The sequence below is a fragment of the Neopsephotus bourkii genome, unplaced genomic scaffold (genome assembly GCF_033783945.1).
Source record: "Neopsephotus bourkii isolate Nb327-2 ecotype Australia unplaced genomic scaffold, CSIRO-AGI_Nbou_v1 NB_1678, whole genome shotgun sequence".
Taxonomy (NCBI): domain Eukaryota; kingdom Metazoa; phylum Chordata; class Aves; order Psittaciformes; family Psittacidae; genus Neopsephotus; species Neopsephotus bourkii.
The window spans coordinates 527,943-541,928 of record NW_026902152.1 but is presented as its reverse complement, the minus strand read 5'-3'; the positions used below and the strand labels follow the sequence as shown (position 1 = coordinate 541,928).

At 55.2% G+C, this 13,986-nt stretch overlaps 1 protein-coding gene across 5 annotated transcripts; it reads left to right on the top strand.

Annotated features, from left to right (window-relative positions):
- The first annotated feature begins 4,360 nt into the window (after positions 1–4,360).
- SLC12A3 (solute carrier family 12 member 3) lies at positions 4,361–13,986 on the top strand. 5 transcript variants are annotated; one of them, XM_061375823.1, is made up of 25 exons: positions 4,370–4,737; positions 4,951–5,094; positions 5,195–5,270; positions 5,461–5,556; positions 5,659–5,798; positions 5,975–6,085; positions 6,275–6,386; positions 6,617–6,747; positions 6,982–7,066; positions 7,958–8,112; positions 8,362–8,469; positions 8,681–8,804; positions 8,888–8,989; positions 9,106–9,261; positions 9,332–9,431; positions 10,049–10,160; positions 10,687–10,827; positions 10,955–11,061; positions 11,211–11,293; positions 11,662–11,763; positions 11,959–12,070; positions 12,325–12,411; positions 12,497–12,632; positions 12,741–12,808; positions 13,083–13,986. In XM_061375823.1, exons 1-25 carry the CDS (start codon positions 4,444–4,446, stop codon positions 13,219–13,221), a joined length of 3,021 nt encoding a protein of 1,006 aa, XP_061231807.1. In that variant the 5' UTR covers positions 4,370–4,443; the 3' UTR covers positions 13,222–13,986. The 5 variants fall into 5 exon arrangements, with proteins under 5 accessions (XP_061231809.1, XP_061231811.1, XP_061231808.1 ...); XM_061375822.1 differs by having other exon boundaries at positions 4,366–4,737; positions 5,461–5,798; positions 9,332–9,438; positions 10,056–10,160; XM_061375824.1 differs by lacking the exon at positions 8,362–8,469 and having other exon boundaries at positions 4,364–4,737; positions 5,461–5,798; positions 9,332–9,438; positions 10,056–10,160.

Here is a 13,986-nt window from a genome sequence, read left to right as displayed (position 1 = left end):
TTTTTTTCTTGGGTCCCTCAGGTGGTAAACATTCCAGTCCATCATCTTCCCACATTCCTCAGAGCAGCAGGCTCCAGCTCCATGTCTAGGCCTGGCTTTGGCAACCTGTAAGGGCAAACTGTAAGGGGTTTGTCACATTTACAGCACAACTGTAAGGGCTTTGCCGCATTGAGGTAAATGCTGACACACACATTGGTGCTTTGCTGAGTAAGGCACCCCAGTGGTTTTCCAGATGTCATTTTTTTCTGCACCCCATACTTCTGGAGAGAACAACCTGGCTCTGCTCCCTCAGGGTTCTGACCTGCTGCTGAAGTGGCGTTTGTGAACCCATTGGACTGTCACACTCCAGCTGTGCTAACGTGCAGCCTTAGCCTTGGTTTTCTAAACAGCTCGCCTGCTAGAAGAGGTTTTTGGGGTGTCATTAAATTCATCACAAAACCATGATAATGGCCAGCAACATCTGAGCAGGTTGGTGTTTGTAGTTTGCCAGGCACAGCCTGCAGCAGACCTGTGGATATTAGTCTGAGCTGAATTTATTCTTGGTATAATCTGACAAGTAAGCCATTGGAGCTCTGCCCCTTTATACAAGAAAGGAGTACAGATGAATGCTGAAAGTTAAATTTAGGATAATTCCATCTGCTTTCTCCTACTCCAGGACTAATCCTCTGCAGTAAAGATCCTCCAGGTAGATGAGACACAGGTAGCTTGAGTCAGATGCAACTCATGCTCGTGTTGCTGGAGAAGATGTGAGGAAAAAGTGAAAAGGTGTTTGCTCTGAGAGCATGGGATGTTCTGTCCTGGTGTGGACACAGCAGAAATACCATGCATCCCCAAGTCAGTTTTACATGGCTCATCAGTCATGAAACATTCCTAAGAGCTGCAGTATCAGTCTAGCAGCTCCAAAAGCTTTAAGGTCTCCATGTCCTTCGAATGAGGTTTGAGTTGATGTGGTCCGGATTTACAAGGGAGTTGCAGGGGAATCTGGAAGTATTCACTGTAAACTTCTGCCCTATGTTACATGCCCAGTCAGGAAGAAAAAACAACATTAAAACTCTGCCCAAGAGTGGACCATGGACTACTGGTAAAAACTCAACTGAGCTAAGGGAAGACAACCAGCTCATGTGAGAATTAACAGGTTTTCTGCCAAGAAGCAGGAAACTGCTGAAAAATGCCTCTAGGGCCCCCCCTAAGCTGTGCTGCAGAGCTGGTATCAGTGGGTCCTGTCTTCTCAGCTTGGTTTCTTTGGTCTTTTTTAAGGGATTTTTTTATCTCACAGCATTAATTCTAACTACTTTTACCACGGTGCCCACACTGCTACCCTGGCATATGTGTGGCTCTGCTGGCTGCACCGTCGGGTTACTGCCTACACCCGGTGTGAGATGTCCCTCCTCCTCGGCCTTGCCTCGAATTTTCCTGCTGACAGCAGATTCTGCATCTCAATCAATCCCGATTGTTTTGTTGTGTTTTCCAGACCCCCTGGCTGGAGCAGACCTGCTGGATGAGGGGTTTCCTCTCTTTTCCCCATTGGTCTCTCGCCCACCTGCATTTGTCTAAGACAGCACTTGGATCTTGTTCCTTGCAGGATCCAAAGGAATTGTATTCAGAAAATGAATTAATGAATCTTTCTGTTCTTGTTACCCTCTCAACACTCATCTCCCCAGCCTCAACTCCAGCCTCTCATGGAAGCAAGCTATTTTCCTTCCAGCCTTGGGAAAAGAAGGGCATATTGATAATTCCAGTTCTGTGTCCCTAGGGTGGAACAGTGCTCAAATACTGCTGCTGTTCGTGTCCCTGTACCAGCATTTTTGTCCCTTTTCTGTCTGGGTCTGAACCTGTAAGGATGGAAGTGGTGCCTGGAAGAGGATGGGAGATGATCCCTTTGTCCCCATCAGGTGAGGTGACCAGCAGTTACCTGAATAACCATCTATTTCCTCTTCCCAGGCTTTCTTCCCTGCAGTGCCAAGAAATGGAGCTGCTCTGTGCAGTGGGTTTGCAGTGCCAAGCCCCTGCATCATTTGCATGACCTGTGAGACCCAGGGTGGTAGGTTCCCTCTTCCATAGAAACAGGACAATTAAAGCTTCATTAAAGGCCTGTTGGAGCATAGCATTTTGGCAAACATTGAAAGAAGACACATGTAAAGCACTGTACTGTGCTCTGCCTAAGTCAGTGTGGGTTCATTTGATCCATTTAATAGCCAGAACGAACCAGGGGTCAGCTGGAAGCGAGGGGAGGCCCTGCAGAAGCAACTTGGCACCTCTTCACTGCATAAGTGATGGGGCTGGCAGTATGTGCCACGGAGCATCTCCCTCCTGCTCCTAGCGCCACAGGACCTGGTATCGGTGCTGCAGCTGGTGTTGTGAATCAGGCCGACGACAAGCGCATCCTACTATCCGGCTATTTCACTACACCAGGGTGGCATCATACCATTTGCTTCACTCTTCGCCTGGCATCTGGAGAACTCCTGTTTCTGCTGGAGCATCTTTCACCGTGCTGTGTTTAACAGAGATACCCACCCCCAGTTTAAGAGGCTGATTTGAGCTGGTTTGGGCAAGTTAGTGTTTTTGATGGAATACAGGGCTCTAAAATAAAGCCATTTCTGCTGGGCATGAGTCTGCTGCTGCATCTGTTGTTGTGAGAAGAATCACAGAATTAACTGGGTTGCAAAAGACCTTTAAGATCAAGTCCAACTGTCACCCCAGCACTGCCAAGGCCCCCACTAAACCATGTCACTAAGGGCCTCGTCTACACAGTGTGTGAGCACTGCCAGATATGGTGACTCCACCACTGCCCTGGGCAGCCTGTTCCAATGCCTGACCACCCTTTCAGTGAAGAAATGTTTCCTAATATCCAGTATAAACCTCCCCTGGCCCAGATTAAGGCCATTCCCTCTTGTCCTGTCTTGTTCCTCGGGAGTCACCTCCTGACTCCATATTGTTTCAGGTAGTTGTAGAAAGTGGTAAGCTTCCCCCGAGTCTTCTCCAGACTAACCCCCCCCACTTCCCTCTGCCATTCCTAATCATACTTGTGCTCTGGGCCCTTCACCAGCTCCCTTGCTCTTGTCAAGAGCAGGTGCCCTTCTTCAGGAAGATGGTGTCCACCTCACCCTGCAGGAGATGTAACGAGGCTTCTTCCTTCTCCCATCTCACCCTTCTCCCCTGTTCCACAGCCAGGGGTCCTAAGGGCAGTGCTAGGTTGCTCTGTGCTGGGGTGCTGCAAGGGCTGAGCCGTGCTGCAGGCAGGGCTGCCTGTCTTCAGCTCCCTGGGTAATGGGCCCGTGCTGGCCCATGTGGGGCTGTTTCAGTTGTGGATGGTGCCTGCTTACACACAAACAGTCCAGGGGGCTGAAGCAAGTCCTCAGGAAGCAGATTAGTGTTTGTGCATGAGTGCAGAAGACAGCCTGCAGCGTGGGCAGCCTGAATTTTCCATTCACTTGCAAAGCTGCATTAGGCTGAAACTCAAATGGGCTGCCCTCACATTTTATTGCCTGACTTATTTGCTGTCTCTGCTGATGTTATCTGTAACTGCTCTTAAGGCACATGTGACGGTGGGGTGCAGAGGTATGAGACTCCCATCCCATCCTTCCCCCAGCCTCACCTCCTGGTGGCCACAGGGGGACACTGTGTTAGCGTGGCCTCAGCTCATGTTTTCTGTGATGTGGGGAAGGGTTTAAGGGATTTGTTAAGTCAGGGATGGGGTTTGGGGCAGTTTTGAACCCTGGGTGCTCAGTGGTTCTTCCTCCCTGGGCTCAGGAGAAGGGGCTGTGGGATGTGGGCATCTACTGCACCAGACAGCTGCCAGGTCCCAGCGCTGGGGCATCACAGAGGGACTCAGTGGCTCTCACTGATCCATGTCCTCCAGCCTGTGCAGCCCCGCTGGCATCCGAGTCCCGGTGGGGGCATCCCTCTCAATGTCACACTCCCTGCTTCCCCCTGGTTCCACTGTGAGATAAAGGGGTTGCTTTCCTTCCCATGTCTGGCACAGCCCAGTGCCACAGGCAGCAGCTCCAAGGCCAGTTGAGATGATTTACGGGATGTGCGGGGTCTGGGGCAGTATCCCCGGAAAGGGTTAGGGTGCATGGGATTTACTTACACCCATTTTCCATAATAAATCCCAGTGGGAACTGAATGTTCTTGGGTCAGGGCCGGAGGCAAACTCCGTGCCACATTTCTCTCCTGCTCTGTCCTTGGATTTAATCTCAAATCTGTTATCGCTGCCCCATCGGGCGCCGGGAGGCAGGGATACCGATTACGGCGGGGTTGATATCCCTTCCAGCTATTTTTTTTCCCCTGACCAGCTCAGGGTGGTTCGAGCCGATTCCTGTCCCCCATTAGCAGCAGCAGTGGGTGGGTGCTGGTTGCCTCGCTCTGGTTTTGCTGGGTATAAAGCCCCAGTGAGCCCCTCTCCACCCCATCCCTCTCCTGGCAGTGCCTTGGGCAGGGGCAATGGCCGAGCTGCCCATTGCAGAGCTGCCCCCGGCCCGCTGCAGTGGCCGTTTCACCATCAGCACCCTCCTGGGCACGGAGGAAGGTGGTCGGGGTCCCTATGTGCCCACTGAGAGCTCCAGCTGCGACAGCGCCCAGCCCACCCAGCTCTCAGGCAGCACTCTCTGCACCAGGACCTTCGGCTACAACACGATGGACGTCGTGCCCGCCTATGAGCACTATGCCAACAGCAAGGGGGTGGGAGACACCAGGAAGGCTAGGCCCTCCCTGGCGGACCTGCACTCCATCCTCAAGGTAAGGTGGGATTCGGCATTCCCTGGCCGTGCCGTGGGTCCCTGTGCCATCTTCATGGTCGTGGTGCTTCATCTCATGCTTCTTGGTGACGATGGACACGTCCCTGGGAAGGCACTAGGAGAAGGCAGAGGGATAACCCAGCTGTCTCCACAGCTCTGCACCCCGGGGAAACTCTGACTTTCTCCCCTCACCTGCCCCGCATTTTCCCTGCAGCCAGACCCAGGCCACCTCTGTGCGCCCGTGTCCGACCCACAGCGGAGCAATGGGCTGACAGAGGCCAGCCCAGAGGCATCAGTGGAGCCAGGCACAGCCCCTGCACCAGAGCCCGTCCGCTTCGGCTGGGTGAAGGGTGTGATGGTGAGTGCAACTGGTCCTGCAGGAGCAGCCTCTCAAGGAGAGCCGGTGCAGCCCCAGCACCCACGGGCTGATGGTCGGTGTCCCCTCTCTGTCCCCCCAGATCCGCTGCATGCTGAACATATGGGGAGTCATCCTCTACCTGCGCCTGCCCTGGATCACTGCCCAAGCAGGAATCGGTGGGTGCTGCAGCACAGCACAGGCGGAACAGTGGCATCAGGCTGTCACCCAAAGCACTGGGGGGTACAACTCCAGCAGCATCAAGCATGGTGGGAGGCAGTGGATGGCGGTCCCTGTGTGAGGGGGTTTATGGAGCTGGGGGATGGATGGAAATGGACACAGGATCACAGCTGTACGCTCTCCCTGCAGCTCTGACGTGGCTCATCATCCTGATGTCTGTGACAGTGACCACTATCACCGGCTTGTCCATCTCTGCCATATCCACCAACGGCAAAGTGAAGTCAGGTACCGTGTGTGTGTGTCCTGGTATGGGCCACGAGGGGAAGGGGGGGCCCAAAAACACGCTGGGGAGGCAGCAAACACCACGGGGTGCTTCCACTGCCTCAGGAGGCACCTACTTCCTCATCTCACGGAGCCTTGGGCCGGAGCTGGGCGGCTCCATCGGGCTGATCTTCGCCTTTGCAAACGCGGTGGCTGTGGCCATGCACACCGTGGGCTTCGCTGAAACCGTCCGGGACCTGCTGCAGGTAAGACAGTGGCTGCCCATGTCCCCCGGGCCCCACCTCTGCACACAAACAGCATTCATCACTCACTAATATTGGACCACTGACGATCAACCGGTGGCTGCTAAAGTCACAGCAGTGCTGGTAGTTCAGTAAGGGCGAGGGTTATTCCCATGCTGTGGATGGTTCATCCTCCCCAGGAGCACAATTCTCTCATCGTGGACCCCACCAATGACATCCGCATCATCGGGGTGGTCACCGTGACGGTGCTGCTGGGCATCTCTCTGGCTGGCATGGAGTGGGAGGCCAAGGTAACCCTCACTTCTGCCACTCACCTTATTCCCCTGGGTTGAGAAGAGCCATCCCCACTGCCCACCAGGCACTCGAGGAGCAGGAGATGCAAACAGCTCTGTAAAAGATTCTGGGGTTTCTCTAAACACATTCTTCTCCCTCTCAGTGCCCAAACCCCAGCCCTCAGCTGGCTCTTTCTGCTCTGGCAGGCACAGATACTGTTCTTCCTGGTCATCTTGGTGTCCTTCATAAACTACCTGGTGGGCACGGTGATCCCTGCCACCACCGAGAAGCAAGCGAAGGGCTTCTTCAGCTACCGAGGTGGGTCAACAGGGCCAAGTGCACAGCTGGAGCCCAGCTCCTTGCTGCTGCTGGGAGAGGAGTTTGCTATGGGAAGGTGCTCCTCGCTGAGAGATGTCATCAAGAGCTTGGTGTCTTCCTCCCATGGCTTAACTGCCATCAGCAGCGTGCCTCCGTCCAACACCGAGATGCTTCAGACTGGAGTGGGCGGTCCAGAGCCCCCAAATGCTTCTCCTCTGCTTCTTCCCCAGCCGACATCTTTGCCCAGAACTTTGTGCCCAACTGGCGGGGACCTGAGGGCTCCTTTTTCAGCTTGTTTTCCATTTTCTTCCCATCGGCAACCGGCATCCTGGCTGGGGCCAACATTTCAGGTGACCTGAAGGTGGGTTTGATCACTGAACTGGCATTTCTCAGGGGTGAAGTCCTGTTTTTCCCTAGGCTTTGGTTCTCATCCATCTTAGACCCTAGTTTATTTCTTCTGGAAGCTTTGTGGAAGACTCAGCCAGGAGATGCTTCACGGCTTTGTGTCACAGTGAATTAAAATTCCTCTCGTGTGGCAGCATTGTAGTGCTGCTGCTGGAAAGCTGTCTTATATCTCTGTGACTTCCTTGGGCAGGATCCTGCTGTGGCCATCCCTAAGGGCACCTTGATGGCCATCTTCTGGACCACCTTGTCTTACCTGGTGCTTTCTGCTACGATTGGTAAGCAGCATGTCCTCGGGTGACCTGGGTAGGATCCGTTTTCCTGAAATGGGAAGTCTGGGAGGATGCAGGTGGTGGGATCCAGGAGCAAAGCATGGACACCAGCACTGATACCCCACAGGCACCACACCTCATTCCTGTCTCCATGCAGTCCTGGGAGGGCAACAAAGCTCATGGCATTCATAGAATCCCAGACTGCCTTGGGTTGGAAGGGACCTCAAAGCTCATCCAGTTCCAACCCCCTGACATGGGCAGAGACACCTTCCACTAGACCAGGTTGCTCCAAGCTGCGTCCAAGCTGGCCTTGAACACTGCCAGGGATGGGGCAGCCACAGCTTCTCTGGGCACCCTGTGCCAGGGCCTCAGCACCCTCACAGGGAAGAACTTCTGCCTGAGATCTGACCTGAACTTCCCCTGTTTAAGTTTGAGCCCATCACCCCTTGTCCTGTCACTACACTGCCTGATGAAGAGTCCACCCCCAGCATCCCTATAGGCCCCCTTCAGATACTGGAAGGCTGCTATGAGGTCTCCACGCAGCCTTCTCTTCTCCGGGCTGAACAGCCCCAACTTTCTTAGCTTGTGATAGTATGAGTCGTGCTCCTGCCCACCCTGCCCACGACCCCATGGGCCATGATCACCCTTGTAGCGTCCTTTGGACTTGCTCCAGACACTCCATGTCCTTCTTATGCTGAGGACACCAGCACTACACACGGTGCTCCAAGTGAGGTCTCACGAGAGCAGAGCAGAGGGGCAGGATCACCTCCTTTGACCTGCTGGTCACGCTGCACTGCTCACAGCAGCCCCAGGGCAGGGACTTGGGTGATGCCGCAGGCAAGGGGACATGTGACGCCTCCAGGTGAGCAGACACTGAGCAGCGCGGTGTCCCTGCAGGCGCCTGCGTGGTCCGGGATGCCTCAGGCAGCCTCAACGACAGCGTGGTGCTGGGTTCGCCGGGCTGCGAGGGGCTGGCCTGCACTTTCGGGTGGAACTTCACCGGCTGCACCCAGCGGCAGAGCTGCCGATACGGGCTCAGCAACTACTATCAGGTGCTCGCCCACCCCATACCATACTCCTGGCTGGGTGTGTGCTCCAAGGAATGGGCTTCACCCATGTAACGGGGATATACTGGGGAGTATGTCTTCCAGGGTTTTAGAAGTGGCTGGGCTTCACTGGTGGGATAATGTTGATGGAAAAGCACTGAGGGTGGCAGGATGGGGCCTGGAAATCGCTTAGGGCCAGGGCAGAGCTGATGTGCTGGGGGTGCCAGATTTCCTGACCGCCTGGTTTTTGGGCAGAGCATGAGCATGGTGTCCGGGTTTGGCCCCCTCATCACAGCAGGGATCTTCGGTGCTACCCTCTCCTCGGCACTGGCCTGCCTCGTCTCAGCCCCCAAAGTCTTTCAGGTGAGGGGGTGCGTGTCTGTGTGCTCCAGCTCCCAGGGCTGGCAGCAGGAGTTAATGCGCTTGGGTACGTCTCAGTGCTCTGCAGCCATGAGCAGCCCCAGGGTGAGGAGGATGCTGCCACTGGTGTAAGGCATGAAGCCAGTTCAGCCCTTACTCTAGGGGGTGCAAGAGCCACCATGGTGCTGCCATCCCCAGTGTGTCTCTCTCGCAGTGTCTCTGCAGGGACCAGCTCTACCCTCTCATAGGCTTCTTTGGGAAGGGCTACGGGAGAAACAGTGAGCCCATCCGCGGCTACATGCTCACCTACGTCATTGCTGTGGGCTTCATCCTCATCGGTAGGTGCTGCCCAGCTGGTGTCCAACACCTGCCAGGTGCCTCAGTCCCTGCCACGAGCATCTCGCCCTCGTCCTCCCCACAGCTGAGCTCAACGCCATCGCCCCCATCATCTCCAACTTCTTCCTCTGCTCCTACGCGCTCATCAACTTCAGCTGCTTCCACGCCTCCATCACCAACTCCCCAGGTGGGCTGTGCCATGCCATGCGGTGCCACACTGTGCCATGCTGTGCTGTGCTGCTGCACACAGCTCCCCGTGCAGCTCCCGTCACAGCAGCACCACTCTGTGTGTGTTTGCCGCAGGCTGGCGACCCTCCTTTCGGTATTACAGCAAGTGGGCTGCGCTCTTTGGGGCTGCCATCTCAGTGGTGATCATGTTCCTGCTGACCTGGTGGGCGGCCCTCATTGCCTTTGGCATTGTCATCTTCCTCCTGGGATACGTCCTCTACAAAAAGCCAGGTAGTAATCTGGTGCCAGTGATACCCCAGCAGGTGTCTGGCCCTACAACTAATCCATCTTCTCCACGTAGATGTCAACTGGGGCTCCTCCATGCAAGCCAGCTCATACAACATGGCCCTCAACTACTCAGTGGGGCTGAGTGAAGTGGATGAGCACATCAAGAACTACAGGCAAGGGGTCTCAGAGGCAGGGGGATGCAGAGCCAGATGCTGCTGGCAAACCCAGAATGGCTTCAGGCTCATGGCCACATCATAGAATATAGAATGGTTTGGGTTGGAAGGGACCTCAAAGCTCATCCAGTTCCTACCCCTGCCACAGGCAGGGACACCTTCCTCTAGAGCAGGTTGCTCCAAGCCCCTGTGTCCAACCTGGCCTTGAACACTGCCAGGGATGGGGCAGGCACAGCTTCTCTGGGCACCCTGTGCCAGGGCCTCAGCACCCTCGCAGGGAAGTTCTTCCTTAGACCTAGCCTGAAAATCTTCACCACCATCCTCAGTAACTGGGAGCCCCAGCAAAATATGTCTGTCTCCAAAGTCCCATGTCTTTGCCAAGTGGGCAGAGGTGAAAAGCAGGGCAAACCTTGCCTTCCCTGTACCTGGCAGACACATTGCTCTCATCTGATATAAAGAGACCTGAAAGAGAACCACAGCTGGATTTTGTCTCATCCTAAAGATACTCCCTGCAGTTGCTGCGGGCCAGGCATGGGAGAAGACACATGCTTTATTCCAGAGAGGCGCTGTACCTGCATAGTACCAGCCTTCATCCCCTGTTTCCTCCCTGCCCACAGACCGCAGTGCCTGGTGCTCACCGGCCCTCCCAATTTCCGCCCAGCCCTGGTCGACTTTGTGGGGACCTTCACCAAGAACCTCAGCCTGATGCTCTGCGGCAACGTGGTCATTGTGAGTCACCTGCTGGTTGGATCCCTGTCCTGGGAGCTCCGGCCCCCCATGGGCAGTGGCTGGGAAATCCAGATGTGTCCCGCTGGGATTGAACAGGGCTCACTGTGTGTACCACTTGATGATGAGATGTTTCATCTGGAAGCCTCTTTCCAGCTTGTTAAGCAGTATTGATGAAGCACTGAGAGGTCTCTGAGGGCTAATGGCTTCCCTTCACCAATTAACTGACAAGGCAAAGACACAGTAGAACGAGGCAGTTGCTCAGGGTGGTCCTGAAGCCTCAAGAGCAATTGAGGTGCAGCTAATGCCAGCTCATCTGCAGCCATGGGACAGCTGGCACTGTGTGTGTTGGCTGTGGACCCCCAAAATTCACTGGTTCTCTTGCTGTGATTGCAACCTCCCTTGTGTGCAGCAGTTACATCCAGATCTTGCCAGTGACTTGGGACGAGAGGAGCTGGAGGTCATTGGAGGCAAGACCGCCAGCAGAAAGGGCTGCCTGTGCCTGAGCCCCTGCCCTTGCTCGCTACAGGCCCCACGGAAGCAGAAGATGCCAGATTCCCGGCTGACGGCAGACGGCCACACCAGGTGGCTTATGAAGAGAAAGATCAAGGCTTTCTATACAGATGTGGTGGCTGAGAATCTGAGAAGTGGCGTCCAAATGCTCATCCAGGTAGCCTGGGGACTCTGACCCTCCTCCCTGACCTCTAGGCACCCCCTTTCCATCCTCCCCCGCAGACTGACACTACCTGTGTCCGTCTGTCCCTGCAGAGGGATCTCACGAGGACATCTATCCATAGGCTGCTGGCCTTGGGAAGATGAGACCCAACATCCTGGTGCTGGGCTACAAGAGGAACTGGCGAACAGCATCCCCACAGAGCCTGGAGGACTACGTGGGCATCCTGCAGTACGGCCACACCAGCTCCTCCGTCCCTGGGGACGCCAGGACCTGGTGGTGGCCCTGCGGTTGGGTGCAGGGATGCTGTGGCCACATGCTGGCAGTGCCACCCAACATGAGATGGCCACTGTTAACCTCCTTCTCCTCCCCCCTTCCAGCGACGCCTTTGATTTCAAGTATGGTGTGTGCTTGTTGAGGATGAAGGAAGGGCTGAATGTTTCCCGAGTTCTGCAGGCACACAGTAAGTGCTTTGGGGCAGCTGGGGATGCTCAGAGGTATGCTGGAGCTGTAGGACATGCCAGCAGGCACCATGTCCCCAGATGAAGGTCACAGACCTAGGGGGGATATCACTCCTGGCTGGGACTGAAGGGGCTGGGGATGTGGGGTATTGCTGCTTGCCCATGCTGATCTCCTCCCTCCTCAGTTAACCCCATGCTCAAGGCAGAGGAGAGGAACAGCACCAGGTTGGTCCTGGCTCGCTGTCACTCAGAGCATTCCTGGCTCCAACAATTAATTTTGGGAAGCTAGGTTTATGGTCAGGGCTGTGGGTTGGGAGGAGATATGAGCCTTTAATCTGTGGCTGACACAGGGACCCTCTTGCCCTGGCAGTGGATCCCACCACCTTGGCCTGTGAGCAGCAGGCGAGCACCATCTTCCAGAGCGAGCAGGGCAAGAAGACCATTGACATTTACTGGCTCTTCGATGATGGAGGTAACCTTCACCTTTGGCTGCTGCGGCTCTTTGACATCTCTCTATCTGCCTAATGTGATCCCAGCACCCCCATTGCCCAGGAGGGCTTTGTCCTTTCTGACTGTGCCAGGGCATTCTAGGCATCTTGTATCGATAGTGCCGGTGAGCCCACAGGGCTGCTGCCACCACCTCTGCCACTGGGTGTTTTGGGGCCAGGTCTCACGCTGCTCATCCCCTACCTCATGGGGCGTAAGAAGCGGTGGGGAAAGTGCAAAATCCGTGTGTTTGTTGGTGGGCAGATCAACAGGATGGACGAGGAAAGGAAGGTGTAAGTGACCCACAGCCCCTTGTAGCCACCACTGCTGCCCCATGGGTGGGTGGCAGGAGCTGCTTTACCCCCAAAAATCCTTGGCCTTTGTGGTAACAGAAGATGCAGGCTGTGACCTGGCTGCTCTGTCTTGATTCTCTGAAAATCAGTGAAATGGGAAAAACCTAAGTGCACACCAAGGATGGCAGCAGGGCAGGTCCCGGGGCTGCTGTGCCCACTGATTCCTGGAAAACATATCCTTTTCCCTCTGGTAGGATTGTCTCTCTGCTGAGCAAGTTCCGCCTCGGCTTCCATGATGTCCACATCCTCCCTGACATCAACCAGAAACCCCGGCCAGAGCAGTAACCGCCCCCTTCCCCTCCTTCCCCCTCTCCCCAGCACCACCAAACCCACCCAGACCCCTGGCACCATCTGCTTGTCTTGCAGCATCAAGAGGTTTGACGACCTCATAGCTCCCTTCAGGCTAAACGATGGCTTCAAGGATGAGGCCATAGTGAACGAGATGAGGCAGGGCTGTCCCTGGAAGATTTCTGACGAGGAGGTTGATAAGAACAGAGTGAAGGTAGCAGCACTGCTGGGGGAGCTTCTACACAGGGTCTCCTCCTTCTCAGACAAAATTCAGACTTTCTGAAATCAATTCTTGTGTTTCTCAACCCTAATTGCTTTGCAGTCGCTTCGACAAGTGAGGCTGAATGAGATTTTGCTGGATTACTCGCAGGATGCAGCACTCATAGCCATGTAGGTACCATCAACAGCCTCCTGCCCCATGGAAATGGTCCCCCTAGATGTTCACTCCCCACAGATTGATACCCCAACCTGTAGTGGGACAGTGGAGAGAGAACACCTTGGAAGGCACCAAGAGGTCTGGCCCTGGTCCTATTGGGGGGGGGGGGATGTCGTGGTGTCCTTTTTTAGGGAAATAACCTGCAAATTAGTGGAGGATGGAGAGGGGGCTAAAGATGGAGCCTGGCTTGGGGGGGCTGTGCCTCACTGGCCCCTCGCTGTGCCGCAGCACGCCACCTGTCGGCAGGAAGGGCTGCCCCAGCTCCCTCTACATGGCCTGGCTGGAGACCCTCTCGCAGGACCTGAGACCCCCTGTCATCCTTATCCGAGGCAATCAAGAGAACGTGCTGACCTTTTACTGCCAATAAAGCCTCCTGGATCCCTGCTGACTCGGGGTGTGAATCTGTCAGGCCAGTTCTGATCTCAAGAGCACACATGCCTGGGGTTAGGGGAGCAGTGAAGTCATCTGGTTACCAGCTTCTGGGAACTGCTAACTGCACACAGCTGCCATCCTCTTCCAAAGCCTTGTTTTGCCAAACTCAGTCTTTGTAGGCTGCATATAGATATATAATAGTGCAGGCATTGCTCTGGCCCTGGGTTTAGCCAGAGCCATGCAGATGAGGTGTGGGGTCCCATTTCGAGAGCATGAAGGGGACAGTCACTGACTTCCACTGCCCTTTGAGAGCCTGAGGGTGTACAGGGATTGACCCACAGTCCGGCAAAGCCACCATCCAAGGGTGTGAACTGCCCTGGGGGGGCAGGAGTGGGTCAGCACCAAGCCCAGGGGGTGCAGGGACCCTGCATGTCTGCTCAGGGAAGGGAGCTCCTGGCTCCGAAACAGGCTGAGCACATCCTGAGAGCAGAGCAGCAGTGAGATGCCATGTCAGGCTGCAGTGCCTGGCTGCAGGAGTGAGTCAAGCTCCTAAGGGAGACAAAATTAACCACCAGAACCAGAGCATTCTGGGTGCGGATGGCCCAGAGTGAGGCAGTAGCAAGGCTCGTTTCCACCACAACCCGGGCCCCCTTGTCATACTGAAGCAGAAACACACAACTTTGTTCACCTCGATGGTTATAGAATTTACTGATAATCATCACCAGGATTAGAAGGGTCAGTAGAAAAATAAAATTTACAG

Excerpts from the sequence above, each read along its gene's own strand:
- SLC12A3 (XM_061375822.1), top strand. The coding sequence starts at position 4,444 with ATGGCCGAGCTGCCCATTGCAGAGCTGCCCCCGGCCCGCTGCAGTGGC. Across the intron at positions 6,086-6,274 it reads GCATGGAGTGGGAGGCCAAG|GCACAGATACTGTTCTTCCT; the intron begins GTAACCCTCACT and ends CTGCTCTGGCAG. Across the intron at positions 11,764-11,958 it reads CTGGCTCTTCGATGATGGAG|GTCTCACGCTGCTCATCCCC; the intron begins GTAACCTTCACC and ends TTTTGGGGCCAG.